Raw genomic sequence first — 14606 nt, 5'->3', positions numbered from 1 at the left:
GGTTACGATGCAAAAAGACGGATTTACCCATCACGTTTTAGTCACGTGATGGCACTAACGGCTAATTTAGACGGCAAACTGACGGAGGGACTCGGATTGTCAAATTTTGCAAATTTAAGGACTCGAAAATCAAAATAAAACTTGAGAGACTCGAATTGTAAATTCGTGTATAATTGAAGGACCAACGGAGAAAAAAGTCACTAAAAAACAAACCGATCCTGGATCTAATAAACTATTTCCTTAAATCTATATTTATCAAATCAAATTTAACATTAATTAACACCATTATTATAGTTTCTCTGATTGCATAAGTTCGGGGTTCCCAAAACCCTCAGATCGTTCTTGTTCTCCACTTCCTCACCCCAATTGCAACTGCGTTTACTACATTATACGGAGTATTCAACTGCATTGCAGCAGGTTTAACTATGTTTTCTTTATTATTTTCTTAATTAATAATTAATTTAATGTCATACCCATTCGTTTATTTAACTGAGCTTGTTAATATTACCCCATCTTATACTCAAAATTGTGATTGTGATCTTCATTCTTCTTTATATGTCGAATTTCCCCTTGCATGATTCATAGTACGAAAGTCTCAAAATTGATGATAATCGTGTTGTCGTTTTGTGTATACTGAGATAAAAACCCTTTCTTTTTCTTTTTTTTTGGGGGGTCAGGATGAGGTTTTATACTGATAATGATAATGATAATGATAATGATAATGCTGTGTTTAATTTGCTGGGTTCTAATTTTAGGATTTAATTGTGAAACCCTAGGTGTGAGGACATTCTTGTTGCTCTTAATATGGGGCCTGATAATTCTATGGGACCTGATGTTTTGGTGACGAAAACCATCGGGTACCGAGCGCAAAAGTTGGGTGCTGAGGACAACAGCAAACGATGCAGTCCTCGTTTGAAAAAAATCCCTCCAAGTAATCAGCCTTTTTACGGGCCCTATTCCAATCGAAGGAAACAAACTATTGATACAAAGGTCACAAATGATTCACCAACGCCTTGTGAATTTCGTCAGCTGCAACAATTGTTGGATACGAGCGGTAGTGGCAGTGAAACCATCGGGTACCGAGTACGAAAGTTGGGTGCTGAGGACAACAGCAAACGATGCAGTCCTCGCTTGAAAAAAATCCCTGCAAGTAAACGGCCTTTTTACGGTAACTGTTCCAATCGAAGGAAACCAACTGATGATACAAAGATCAAGAATGTGTCACCAGCATCTTGTGCGTTTCCTCTTGTAGCTATTGAGCTGCAACATCTGTTGGATATGAGTGGGGTCAATGAAGCCATCGGGAACCAAGTACAAAAATTGGTCGATGAGGAAAACAGTAAACGATGCAGTCCTCTTTTGGAAAAAATCCCTGCATGTAAACGGCCTTATTACGGGCCCCAACCAACTGATGGTACAAAGATCAAGATTGATTCACCAACATCTTGTGCGTTTCCTATGGTAGCTACTGAGCTGAAACAATTGTTGGATACGAGTGGTGGCAATAAACGATGCAGTCCTCGTTTGGAAAAAATCCCTGCAAGTAAACGACCTTATTACGGGCCCCGTTGCAAGCAACAGCAACAGCAACCAACTGATGATACAAGGATCAAGAATGATTCACCAATATCTAAGGTAGCATATATATATATATATATATATATATATAGATAGATAGTATATATAGTGGTAGGATCAAGAGGGAAGTAACCAATCGGGGGGAAGCGGGGGGAAGCAAAAACTTTTTTTTTTTTTCGTTTTTTGAAAAAACTTTGTTCACGAACATTATGGATGAGATGAAAATATGAACATTTAGTAGAGACACTTTGTGATAAATGTTTTTATTTTGGCGGGAAAACGCTCGAAGAAGTAATATATAACAATTATCGTGTTTTTCGAGCGTATGTTGAGGTTTTAGCTATTGGGGTTTAGATATTAAGGTTTATAGGGTTTAGATATTAGGGTTTAGAAATTTAGGGTTTAGGGTTTAGATTTAGGGTTTAGATTGAGTTTTTAACACGAACGGTTTAGAGTTTGGTGTTTTAGGGTTTAGGGTTTGGTGTTTTGGGTTTATGGAATAAACCCAAAACACCAAACCCTAAACCCTAAACTCTAAATCGGGCTAAATTTTACTTCACAAAACATGAAAAAAAAATGTTCATATTCTTCACGAACAATATTATCTTGAATGTTATTTTTGTCGATCGTTTTCCCGCCTAAATAATAACATTCATCACGAAGTGTCTCTTCTAAATGTTCATATTTTCGTGTGATCTTGATGCCGGAAAAAAAAAATTCCAAAAAAAACGAATATTTTTTTTTTTTTTTTGCTTCCCCCCAATTGGTTACTTCCCCATTGATCCTGCCCCTATATATATATATATATATATATATATATATATATTTACTTACGTTGTGTACTTATAATACAGGTCCACTATAACAACGAGTGTTCCTCAAGGACTCCTATCAAATCATCCGAGTATGACTTAGTACATATCTTTGTAAATAGACTTTATATATTCAACTGCAACCGATTAACTTATGTCCATTATTAATATTTCAAGGTTGGTGTGCCCGGATATAGCTAATGGTCAAGAAGAAGTGCATATACCTGTTACGAATGCAATTGATGATACCACTATTACAGGTAAGTTGTCTATTCCACTATTTCTCTCGAAACTCGGTCTGCTTGCTTTTACTGCTTACTCATGTATGGCCTCAAGTGTGCCTTTTTGTATATACACAAATGCATGCATGACCTAGTTTGATATAAATGTTTTGTTGGTGTGATAATTTGTCCAAATACATCAATGTATATTTATGGATATTTTTCAAATTCACTGTAAAATTCTACAATTTAACTTGTAGATTTTGTTTGGCCTACTAACATCTCAAGTTGTGTGAATTTTTTAGGGTTTATTTATACGGTTCACAATAAAGTTCTGAGCGATCTTACACTCCCTCCAAATGCGAGTGGTTGCGACTGCAAAGGAAGTTGCTCAAATGAAAAAACTTGCGCCTGCGCTAAAAGAAATGGCGGCGGTTTTCCTTATGTGCGAAGCCAAGGGGGCAGGTTACTCTCTAACCTTATTATATGATGCATGAATCTTTGATAAACTGATTTCGTTCTATTGATATCTTGTAATATTTACATGCTAGCCAGTTTCAAAATGTATTAAACATTACACCTTTTAGACTATTGTACAGGGTTAATATTGACAATTTCTGTTGTATGTGTTATATCAAAATCCTTTTATAATATGCATTTATGTTACTATTATATGTGTTATGCATAGAACATACAAAAAACCATTTCTTGTATGTAGCAAAAAACCAGCCAAAAACATAAAGATTTACTTTTTTGAAACTTGAATGCATACCATAAGAATTTTCAGCTTATACAAAATAAAAGGTATAAAGATTTACTTTTTCTATCCTAAATTACGGTCTTCATGTTTAGGTTGATTGAAGCGAAGGATGTTGTTTTTGAATGTGGACCAGAGTGTGGATGTGGACCCGGCTGCGTCAACCGCACATCTCAGAGAGGGCTAAAATATCACCTTGAGGTTTTACTTCATCCACACTTGAGTTTTAATTATTTTTTTTATTAATTAAATAATTTAGTTAAATTATTGTTTGAACAGATTTTTCGTACCTCTGATAGAGGATGGGCTGTGAAAACCAAAGATTTTATCCCTTCTGGTGCACCAATATGTGAATATATCGGAGAGCTTAGGAGGAACAACGAGCTTGATAATGTTGCTGAAAATGATTATATTTTTGAAATTGATTGTTGTCATACAATCAAGCAGATTGGAGGAAGAGAGGTCAATATATAAATAAATTATCCATTTTATTCCAATATAATTATAATATAATTATAATTTCACATTATTTGTTTAAATAATTACTTGTTTGTGATTTGATAATGTTCAGAGGAGGTTGGGAGATGTATCTGCGTATGTAAGTACAGAATTGGAAAGCGCAGATGAAACCGAACCTGAGTTTTGTATCGATGCTGGTCGTATTGGTAATGTTGCAAGGTTTATAAACCACAGTTGTGAACCAAACCTATTTGTTCAGTGCGTTTTAAGCTCACACCGTGATCCAAGATTTGCACGAGTAGTCCTCTTCGCTTCTGGCGACATACTTCCCATGCAGGTAACATAAAGTTCATTTTTTTTATCGGATCATGTTTATGGCTACTTGTGAATGGTGGGCAAGGACGGAGCTTTTCAGGGCAGGGAGCGGCCGTGGCCCCCCGAAATAAAAATGAAATTTGTGGTCCTTTAAGTCACCAACGTTTAGGCTTTTGAATCAACTAAATTAGAGTCTGTATGAAGGATTGGGCCTCTCCCGGATGTGGAGGATCTGAATTTAAGGTAACCAAAATATAGAAGTTTATGTCTTAATTATCATATAGAATTTTGTGCCTACTACAGATAGATTTGTTGTCGTTATGGTATGTTTCCAACCCCTATTTTACGGTATTGGTAGTTGTTGTGGCTAGATGCATGGGCTGGGTTAAAAGGGTATGTGTTGAAACGCGTCTTTTTGTGTACTTCTATATGCAGTCAAAATTATATTAATTGTATTAATCTTTTTCATCCATTCCCTTTTAATTGTTTGTTTGTTAAGAAACACAACCCAAATGACCGACTCATATAAATAGGTTGAACTTGCCACCTCTACATGGTATACATGGTATGGTTAGTCAAATAGTGTGTGCTCATTTACCTGTTGGTGACTTGGCGTGTAGAAAATTTATATTATTGCTTTAAATATCAAAACAACTGAATTTTAAATAACATTTAAACCGCAAATGATACCTTGTTTTTTCGCAGAATGGGTTAGATGAGCGAAATATCCAAGAGATACCGCTGCGGTTCTGGCTGACTTGCCATTTAGCGGTTCAAATAATTTTGGAACTGCATTCTTGTCTAGCGGTTCAAATAATTTTGGAACTAAATTCTTTTCGAGTTTCGAGTGTTGTCAAATGCAACACTTTTTTGAGTCGAATTTCGAGGCCATAGTTTTCAAAACTAGTTTCTCGTAATGACTTAACATGGTGAGACATGCGACAACACTCGAAATTCGACAATAATGCATTTCCAAAATTATATGAACCACTAAATGGCAAGTCACTTAGAACTACAACGCTATTTCCCGGGATACTTTTCCCATGTGGCCCATTATGTGAAAAAATTGATATAATTTACAGTTTAAATGTTATTTAAAATTTATATGTTTCAGTACTTAGAGCAATGATATTAAATTTTTTACACCCCAAGTCACCAACAGGTAAATGAGCACACAAAATAATATTTGACTGACCATACCATGTTGAGGTGGCAAGTTCAACCTATGTATATTTATATGAGTCGGTCATTTGGGTTGTGTTTTTTCACAAACAATTCAAAGGGTATGGGTGATAGATTGATATTAATATCATCATTGTAGCATGGCTAGAAGCTAAATTTCTTATGATTGCATATAGAAAAAGTACACAAAAAAGACACGTTTCAACACATGCCCTTTTAACCCAGCCCATGCATCTAGACATAGCTACTACCAATAACGTTATAACGTATAGCGGGGTTTGGAAACATACCATAACGACAACAAATCTATCTTATCAGGTCCGATGCTAGCTCCTGTTATAATGATGTGTGATAAATAAGACAAATTTTTATAATTTTGTTACCTTAAGTTCAGATCCTCACATCCGGGAGAGGCTCCGGGATATTACCAACGTACTAAAAGATTATATTGTACGCTAAAATCATTTGGGCTTCTTGATAAAACATGTCATATCCTGCCCCCTTATAAAAATTTTCAAGCTCCGTCGATTGGTGGGCTAACAAGATCAATCTTTTTTTTGAATCAGGAACTTACATATGACTACGGGTATGCCCTCGATAGCGTTGTAGATAAAAATGGCAATGTAAGGACCCTGCCATGCCATTGCGGAACATCAGAATGTCGCAAGAGATTGTATTAGTCTGCGTATCTACGACCCTACCATGCTTAGTTCATTATCATTTTCCTTGTTGTGTCCATCCCAAAAGTGGAAACAAAAAAAGAAAAAGAAAATAAAGATATGGTGATATTAATGTGAAAGCATTTTCATCACTTTGGGTGTGTGAAGATTAGACATCATCTTTTTCCCTTTGGGACCAATAATCTTAGACTATCATTTATGTGGTGAAAAATATTTAGCTAAAGATGATGTTTGAGCAGTGAGTAATTTAATTTAACATTGTTATTTAAAAAATAAATTTGTTCAAGTGATATTATTCTTATTACATCATCCGTACGTGTTTATGAAGGAAGTAGGCGGTTTGTAATTGTGGACATGATTAGTGGTAAATTAGTGGTGTTAATCATCTTTATCAATAAATGATATTAGTTGGGCAGAAAAATAGTAACATGATGTGTTTAAGGGAAAAAAAAAATGATCAACAAGGCAAGTAAAAGTTATTTTTCTTCCAAGGTGGTCTTTCTTTTGCGTTATGTGGACCATATCATATGTCCATTTGGCTCCTACAAAATACAAATAAATAAATTAAACAATAAGAAAGTGACATTAATATTATTATATTATTATTTAAATTAATATCTAATGTATATTCTTATATTCTAATAATAAATTAATAAAAATAAATATAGAGTTGTGGGGACATTGAGTGGCGGGGTGCCCTATTGGAGATAAGGCTAATACATCCTCTTTCTTGTTTATAATTTTGTTTTTATTATAAAAAAGAAAAGAAAAAAAAGGCATAATAGTAATTAGATAATGGTTTAGAGAAATATAATGAAGGGTGGGTGGGTAGTAGAAGAAAGTCATTAGCAACCACTAAACCTCCCCTTCCATTCAAAGCACTAAACTAATCCATCCCTAAATTACACAAACACACAACACCTTTTTTTACGTTTGTATCAAATTTATATAAACATCCATCCATGATGAGATGGCAAATACAAAGATGGTCTTATAACTAACACATACTTTCAAGTTTCAACCCAATATACATCAGAAACTCCGTTAACCGTCGTCAAGTTCGTTAGTGATTAGTCCGTTAGTTCGTTGGTTGATTGTGGTATGGCGCTTGAGCGATTAACTCTAGCGCCCGTTGTTCTTGGCGATAGTAGTAAAGAAGACCAAGACCTCAACAATACCAATACCAATAACAATAATAGTAGTAATGATATTACTATAAACAGTAAGGCTCCCCGGTTGCCACGTTGGACTAGGCAAGAGCTGCTTGTGCTTATTCAAGGCAAGAGGGTGGCGGAGAATCGGGTTCGAAGGGGTCGGGCTGCAGTTATGGGATTTGGATCCTCTGGTTCTCAGGCCCAAGTGGAGCCCAAGTGGTCATCAGTGTCGTCTTACTGTAAACGTCATGGGGTTAATCGTGGACCGGTTCAGTGTAGGAAACGATGGAGTAATCTGGCGGGCGATTTCAAGAAGATTAAAGAATGGGAATCGAGAAAACAACAAGAATCGGAAGATTCGTTTTGGGTCATGAGAAATGATTTGAGAAGGGAAAGAAAATTGCCCGGGTTTTTCGATAGGGAAGTTTATGATATACTTAACGATGATGCTGCTGTTGTTACTAATACGACTAATGATGTTTTAGATGTAAACGATAAGTCGTTGGTCTTGTCGTTAGCCCCTTCTGAAGTCCAACCGGAAGCTAAGAATTTAAACGATGAGATTGTGTTTGATAGTGGAAGGACAGGTCCGGCTGCTGATGATGGTTTGTTTTCTAACGATGATGATGATGATAAAGATGATAATGATGATGATCATAACAATGATGATAATGATGATGATGCTACTCCTGAGGAGAAACCTAAGGAACCTGCTCCTCCTACTCCAATATCAGGTGGGTTGACCCAAAATACTTTTTATATATGTATTGTATTTTATGTATGTATATATGTATTGTTATACTGAGCATATACTAGTGTTAAATTGCAGCCAAACAGTATAATGAGTCTTTCCCTCAAGGGGATCCACCTCCACCTCCACCTGCAGCAGGTATGTTATTGTGTGCTACGATGTATCATATCATATCATCATCATCATCATAAAAGATTCTTGATCACATGATGCTGGTGTTTAGGTTAAACATCTTAACTGGACCACATTTCATTTTGGGTAAATAGACAATACAAAGAATCTCATGTCTATCCATATAGGCTAACTAATTAACAGACTAACCGCATGCCACATCTAATCTCTAAAGTGGTTGCCACATCCATTTTCACACCAGTACAAAAAGAATTCAATCAGCAGCTAATTTAATTCGACTGATTTGTAATGCAGCAACAACAACAAAAGATAAAGAAGCTACCCAAAGTCCGGAAACTTATCAAGGAAGAAAAAGGAAGCGGCCAGTCACAAATGCTGACGAGGCGTCGTTACAGAACCAATTGATTGAAGCTATGGAAAGGAATGGCAGATTGCTTAGCTCCCAACTCGAAATTCAAAACACAAACTCACAGTTAGACAGGGAACAGCGTAAAGATCATGCAAATAGCTTATTCGCAGTTCTTAATAAGCTTGCAGACGCCATGGTCAAAATTGCAGATAAGTTGTAGTCTAATCGCATCCCCTCGTATTCGTGTGTGCATATCAAGATTCATCCCACAAATTCTTGTAGAGGCTGGTTAATTAGTATATATGGATATATCAACACATTGGCTTTTATGTTCCCCTTTTTTCGTATAGCTTACTTGTAGCGATAAAGGTGTTGCATAGATACTTAAATGATCTATGTAACCTTGCTTTTGCAACAACAAATATATATAGTTGAGGCTTATGTTATACATTACCACAATAAAAAGTGATTCTTATGTTCTACATTAGCTAAATAAGTGTCTAAACAATGATACTAATGATACAAATAACATCAAACAACATTGTCATCTTCCTCCTTTTTAGACCTATATCGACGACCTATCTTCTGAAACCTAGATTTAGCACAAACATCATCTACAACTGATTCATCTTCTTGCACATCGTTCACTTCATTTTCAACTTGTTGTACCTCTACAACCGCAATGCCAATGCTAGACCCTGCTTGACTAGTCAACTGCTTGACTTGTCCCTCGTTGGTCGAACCTGCATCATCTCTCTTTTTTCTAGGAATAAAAGCGATCGATGTAGGCAAAACAGAAGGTTCACAAGATTTGTGTTCCATCTCAACATCTTTTGATTTCTTAACTTCTTCTAAAAAAGACATATAAGCTCCACTATTAGAGGCTTCATGAGAAGAATCATCAAGCTCATATTGTGTGTACTTCGAGGGATTCATAATGTAGTCAGGAACAATACGCCCGTATTCTGATACTTCGGGTACTGGAATAGTAACATTTGGTACATGATCATCTTCGTTCTTACAAGTTGGGTCAAACCTGACCCGTTTTCTTGGTCGTGTCACCTCATCACTTTTCCTTTTAAGTATTGACTTGAGTTTTATACCATCATCGGGTACTGAAGCAGACGCACAAGTTTCTTCTGCATTTAACATGAGTTCATCATCAACTTGCACCTCATCATCATCATCATCATCATCATCATCATCTTGTTTCAGCCTCATTTTTGCAGCATCATGATTCGCGCGAGGATCCTTTTTCACATCATACAATGAGGTAGGGAGAACATTATGAGAGTTCAAATAGGGCCCGTGATCAGTAACATCCTTCATATATAGACGATCACCTGCATTTTCCTTTCCTTCTGCCATCTTGTCATATGCATCTTCCTCTTCCTATAATCATACAGAATTTGTCAGATTAGATAATCTAATCTAATCGAATCGGGTTGCATAGACATTGTAACTTATTTAACTTACTACTTACGTGTTCTACGTATTAGCAAAATAGCATATTAAAAAAATTAAGTTATTATCCTATAGACATTGGCGGGCATGTAACTACACAAACAAACAAATTACTCGAAATAATAAAAAATAAGTAAAACATAAATTATCAATGCTAAACCTTCAAGATGCAGCAGCTGTCTGAGATAATAGGTATGTTCGACATCAGACTTATTCAAACATACAGAAACTAAATTTTTTCCTTTCTAAGAGCTAACGCTACTAGCGCTGTTTGGTAGACAAAAGGGTACGTTTGGCAAAAACACACTCAACGAATATACATGAGCTTTTTTTTTTTTTTTTTTTTTGAACATCGATTGGGATAACCCGAGGGGGACTAAACCACCCGTTGCGATCATCTCCCGTTTCGACTATGCCGATGCAGCGATAATAACCCCGCCCCCACTGCCCGTGAGAAAACCTTGAAACCGATCCAAGGGCACGGCAAAGTAAAACTCCCCTCCCCTTTACCCCCCAAACGATATGGGAAAGGTGTCATGTTCATGGCAGGGATGAAATTGTGTTTTTAATATGTAGCCAACGGGGGTCGAACTCCTGACCTCCCCTAAAGGAGGCAGGCCACCAACCGCTGGACGTTCATGTACAATGTAAGCTTAAACTAAGGCCCCGTTTGGCTATTGGAATTGAATTTATACACAACGCATGTCTAAATTCAATTCCAATTCCGCCAGAATTCCATTGGATTGTGTGAATCAAACATGGCCTAATGGTTTATGAAACTTAACCTTTTAACATTGTTCCACACAAATTTAAAATCATCAGCTCCATCTATCAGGTTTTAATATAAGCTGTTCCGGCTATAATTAACCGGCCAGTTTTGCAATCACACTCGAAGTAGCTTTTATAAGGCAGCTTGAGGTTACCAAATATATATATATTTCCTAAATCAATTTATCAATTTTCCTACATGTCCTATTTGTTCGTTCTTTTATGTAGGGATTATTAATATTAATGGCAGACTAGCATGGAGATATTAATATGTTATACGGAGTAACTTATAATCTATTCAATCGCAACAAATAAGAGCAATTTTAATTATATATTTAAAAAAATATATACGGATGAAAATTGAAACATAACCTCGTAATCAAGAGTTGGATCCAATCCGATTGAAGATCGAATGTTATCGCAATCATCGCCATCGCCATCGCCATCGCCATCGCCATCGCCATCGCCATCACCGTCTGTTTGGCAATTGTTAAACAGATTAGGTTTACAGAATGAAGAAGAAACAGGAGTTTCATCGTCATCTCTTCTATCTCTATCTCTATATCTGTATATATCATCACTCTTTCTTTCAATTTGGGCGTCAGTCAGAGACCAGGGGGCGTTGGCTGTTGATGAAGATGATGTAATTGACCCGAACACTTTACCCACCCGATCATTGAAACCATTTGTGTGATCCATTTGATTCGGATTGAATTGATCTCAAAACCAAAGAGAAAGGGGGTCGTTATTTAATAAATCCATTAAAAGGTTTAATAAAAAATAAAAAATAAAGTAAAATTAAACTATTAACGTTATATAATTACAAGAAAGGGGCCGAGGGCATCACCGCCTTACCGAAAATCAGTTTTTTTTTTTTTTTTTTTTTTTTTTACTACTCGTTTTTATTTATTTATTTTTATTTAAAAAGTAAAAGGGAAAGTAAACTTGAACTCCGTGTATTTTAGAAAGTCTGAACTCTGAAGTATAGACTAAGCCCAATTAAAATTGGCTAAGCCCAATAAAAACTGACTAAGCCCAAAGACAAGATGTGGCTCTAGTCTACTTGCTGATCTTTTTTAAATACCAACTTACATATTCACTATCACGAATTAATCCACAGATATATTACAATTATTCCATTCAATCTTTGAACCCGCGTTTGAAGTGTTACCTCGATACACTGCTATAACCAGAAGCCCTTTAACACTTCGTTCATTTTTACGTCACAAATTTGTGTGTTCCAACACGTTGACGATCGATTCTTGATATACACATGTGAAATAGTTTTGGGTAAAAAGTAAAAACACATCTCACTTCGAAAACTCAAAACAATCAAAGCACACATATAAGTTTATGGGTTTGTTTCTAAAGTAGAACGTCGTTGGTTGAGCTCAGAAGCGGAACTTAGTGTATCACAAAGGGGATATCCGCCTCCAGGGGCGGAAGTTGTGTGGTGTAAGGGGGTTCATATGACCCCAATGGATTATTAAATTTTAAGGTAAAATTTTGACTTTTCTCTTTTTGACCCCAACCCAAAATAGAAGATAGGTGTTTATTATTTTGCTCCGTAACTGTGATTGTTGTTTACTTCAAATAAAAATAGCAGATGGTAGCCCCCGGCCCAAAACCCCTAGGCCACGATCCAATTAAAAGATGTATTTATAATTTCATAGAGTTGGGCTTTAAAATACACCCGTATTACTTTACTTATAATTTTGTCTCTATGCGGCTACACTTATTCAATTCAGTTTCTAACTTCAAACAAAAATAAAAGCAAATGGTGGCGTGATTATTGTGAATGATTCTCTAGTCTCGACAGTCTTCAATTTTAGTGACCACTGCAACAGTTGAAAGATTATTTTCGGCGACGAAAATTGTAAAGTCAAATTTAAGCAATAGTATTGGGGAGGAGTTTTTTAATGCTTGGGTAATTTGTGCGGTTGAAAGAGATGTTCTTGCAAATGTTAAAGACAAAGATGTAATTCAAGTTTCAAAAAGATGCGTCACCGTAAAGGATAAGTGTAGTTTTGGGGACTTTTCAAACATATTTTGTGTAGTTTTTTGGGAGATATTCTTTTCAGAAAATATTGTGTAGTTTTTTTTGGGTAGATTGTAATGTTAATGTGCAGTTTTTACGTTGTATATAAACTATCATTTGTTCAGAATTTAACGATGAAGTTAGTTTATCATGATATTTGTTGCAAATTTTTTGCCCCCAGTGATAAATATCTCTAGTTCCGCCACTGTCCGCCTCACCTGAATTTAACGGGGAAACAAATTTTACACTAAAAAAAAAAAATTAACCAAAAAATAAGGGTTTTTGTAATGTTTACCCCTGCTAACTTTGAAAAATTTCTTAAATTTTTACACTTGCCCCATCTGTATTCGGATTCTAAGTTTTGCCACTGGTTGAGCTTGTATAACGAATTTTGTACAAGTTAGAACATAAAAAGCACCGAAATACACTTAACCAGAATTACATATAAGCCGAAATCAACAAGAACTAAAACATTCAAGGTTAGACATTGCCATGTAATCCTGAACATTTTGCTTAAGTAATCTCATGACATTTTCTACTTATAAATTATAATTAATCAAGTTGGCAAGTAATACCGGTTAATATGGATAACACGTAATATATTAATACTACGCACACCTTAGAATTTAAAGCCTTTTTCAAAGGGTTTACAAATATGGGCTGTTTGAAATATATGAATAACATTTTGGGCTTTTGGTAATGGGTTTGTAAGAGAGTTACAAGACATTTAGCACCTGATATCAATTTGCACACTTACATACTTATGTTAGCTATTTTATAATGTAATATTAAATATTATTATATATTATATTTTTATTTTAGCAAGTGTTAAAATTTGTCCAGAATGTACAATAAAAAGAGTCAGGGTTTATTTAACAAAATTATATATAGAAAAATAAAAAAAGAAATGGTAAAAAAGGTTGTAGAGAAGGAGATGGAAAACTTTGGCAACTCATTCCCATGAGGGGTCCTTATCTGTCTCCTTTTTCACCTTTCTTTTGTCAATTCTCATCATTACTTTTTTTTCTTTTTTACTTTTCTTTTAATTTAATTAATTTATTAATATTAATTTATAATATATTAATATTAATATTAATATTAATTAATATATTAATATGATAATAAAAGAGAGGTGATCCTCACACATTACTTTTTGATCAATGTACACCTAATTACCTATTTTACCCTTAATTACATATATAATAATAATATAAGTTTAACTACTTAGGGACATAACTGGAAATTTATGAGATAAAAGTGTACAAGAATTAAAAAGTGGTGTGTGAAAATCAACTCATAAATAAAAGGAGAAAAAAAAAAAACTATAATAATAATTGGGTAATCAACTAATGATGTTTCACACTCTGCCTTTGCAGCTTTAATCACCTCCCCCGCATTACCTTTTTTCTATTTCACAATATTCTGATCCTATATTCCCCGCAGTACCTCTAGTCTCTAGTCTCTACACATTTTTCTGTTGAGCATATATTTTTTTTTTTTTAAGTAGTTTTTTTTAATCCCACTATTCCACATATATTATTCATTATTTTTTTAGGTCCTAACTTAATTGTCAATTTTCATAAATAACTAGAAATAATAAAATAAAGTTCTTTTATGCATTTATTTTATGTATGTAATAAAAAAAAGGTAAATTGTAAAACTGAAAATTTAAACAAAAGAAACACGTGACAGTCACCTTTTCAGATGACAATAAATATGAGACGGAAAGAATATACTAAAAACATTATGAACAAAGAGAGCCTACAATAAACATGTCCACAAAAGAATTCTAGCGACAACTCACTACCGAAAAACCTACATTTACAACAAAATAACGACCGCACTAACATTCTTAATTTTATTCTTAATAATACGTTTAATTACTTTTTCCTCAACTATTGTAAAACAAATCGACTTTCCTGACCCTGATGAAAACGAGAACTCCA

General features: G+C 34.9%; 3 protein-coding genes across 3 annotated transcripts; 2 read left to right on the top strand and 1 right to left on the bottom strand.

The window, feature by feature from the left end:
• The first annotated feature begins 289 nt into the window (after positions 1–289).
• On the top strand, positions 290–6367 carry LOC139862439 (histone-lysine N-methyltransferase, H3 lysine-9 specific SUVH4-like). The gene is made up of 9 exons (XM_071851042.1): positions 290–417; positions 777–1635; positions 2433–2482; positions 2568–2650; positions 2917–3076; positions 3464–3569; positions 3648–3830; positions 3940–4164; positions 5891–6367. The coding sequence occupies exons 2-9, from the start codon at positions 805–807 to the stop codon at positions 6002–6004; spliced, it is 1752 nt and encodes a 583-aa protein (XP_071707143.1). The 5' UTR covers positions 290–417; positions 777–804; the 3' UTR covers positions 6005–6367.
• A 414-nt stretch (positions 6368–6781) lies between these two features.
• On the top strand, positions 6782–8838 carry LOC139861299 (trihelix transcription factor ASR3). The gene is made up of 3 exons (XM_071849675.1): positions 6782–7892; positions 7988–8047; positions 8336–8838. The coding sequence occupies exons 1-3, from the start codon at positions 7106–7108 to the stop codon at positions 8608–8610; spliced, it is 1122 nt and encodes a 373-aa protein (XP_071705776.1). The 5' UTR covers positions 6782–7105; the 3' UTR covers positions 8611–8838.
• LOC139861297 (uncharacterized) lies at positions 8787–11370 on the bottom strand. Its single transcript, XM_071849674.1, has 2 exons — positions 10995–11370; positions 8787–9782 (listed from the first exon to the last, which is right to left on the bottom strand). Exons 1-2 carry the CDS (start codon positions 11319–11321, stop codon positions 8922–8924), a joined length of 1188 nt encoding a protein of 395 aa, XP_071705775.1. The 5' UTR covers positions 11322–11370; the 3' UTR covers positions 8787–8921.
• Between the last annotated feature and the right edge of the window lie 3236 nt (positions 11371–14606).

Source organism: Rutidosis leptorrhynchoides, chromosome 8, assembly GCF_046630445.1.
Source record: "Rutidosis leptorrhynchoides isolate AG116_Rl617_1_P2 chromosome 8, CSIRO_AGI_Rlap_v1, whole genome shotgun sequence".
In the NCBI taxonomy this organism is placed as follows: Eukaryota; Viridiplantae; Streptophyta; class Magnoliopsida; order Asterales; family Asteraceae; genus Rutidosis; species Rutidosis leptorrhynchoides.
Note: the sequence above shows the minus strand (reverse complement) of the source record. Positions and strands in the feature narration are given on the sequence as shown.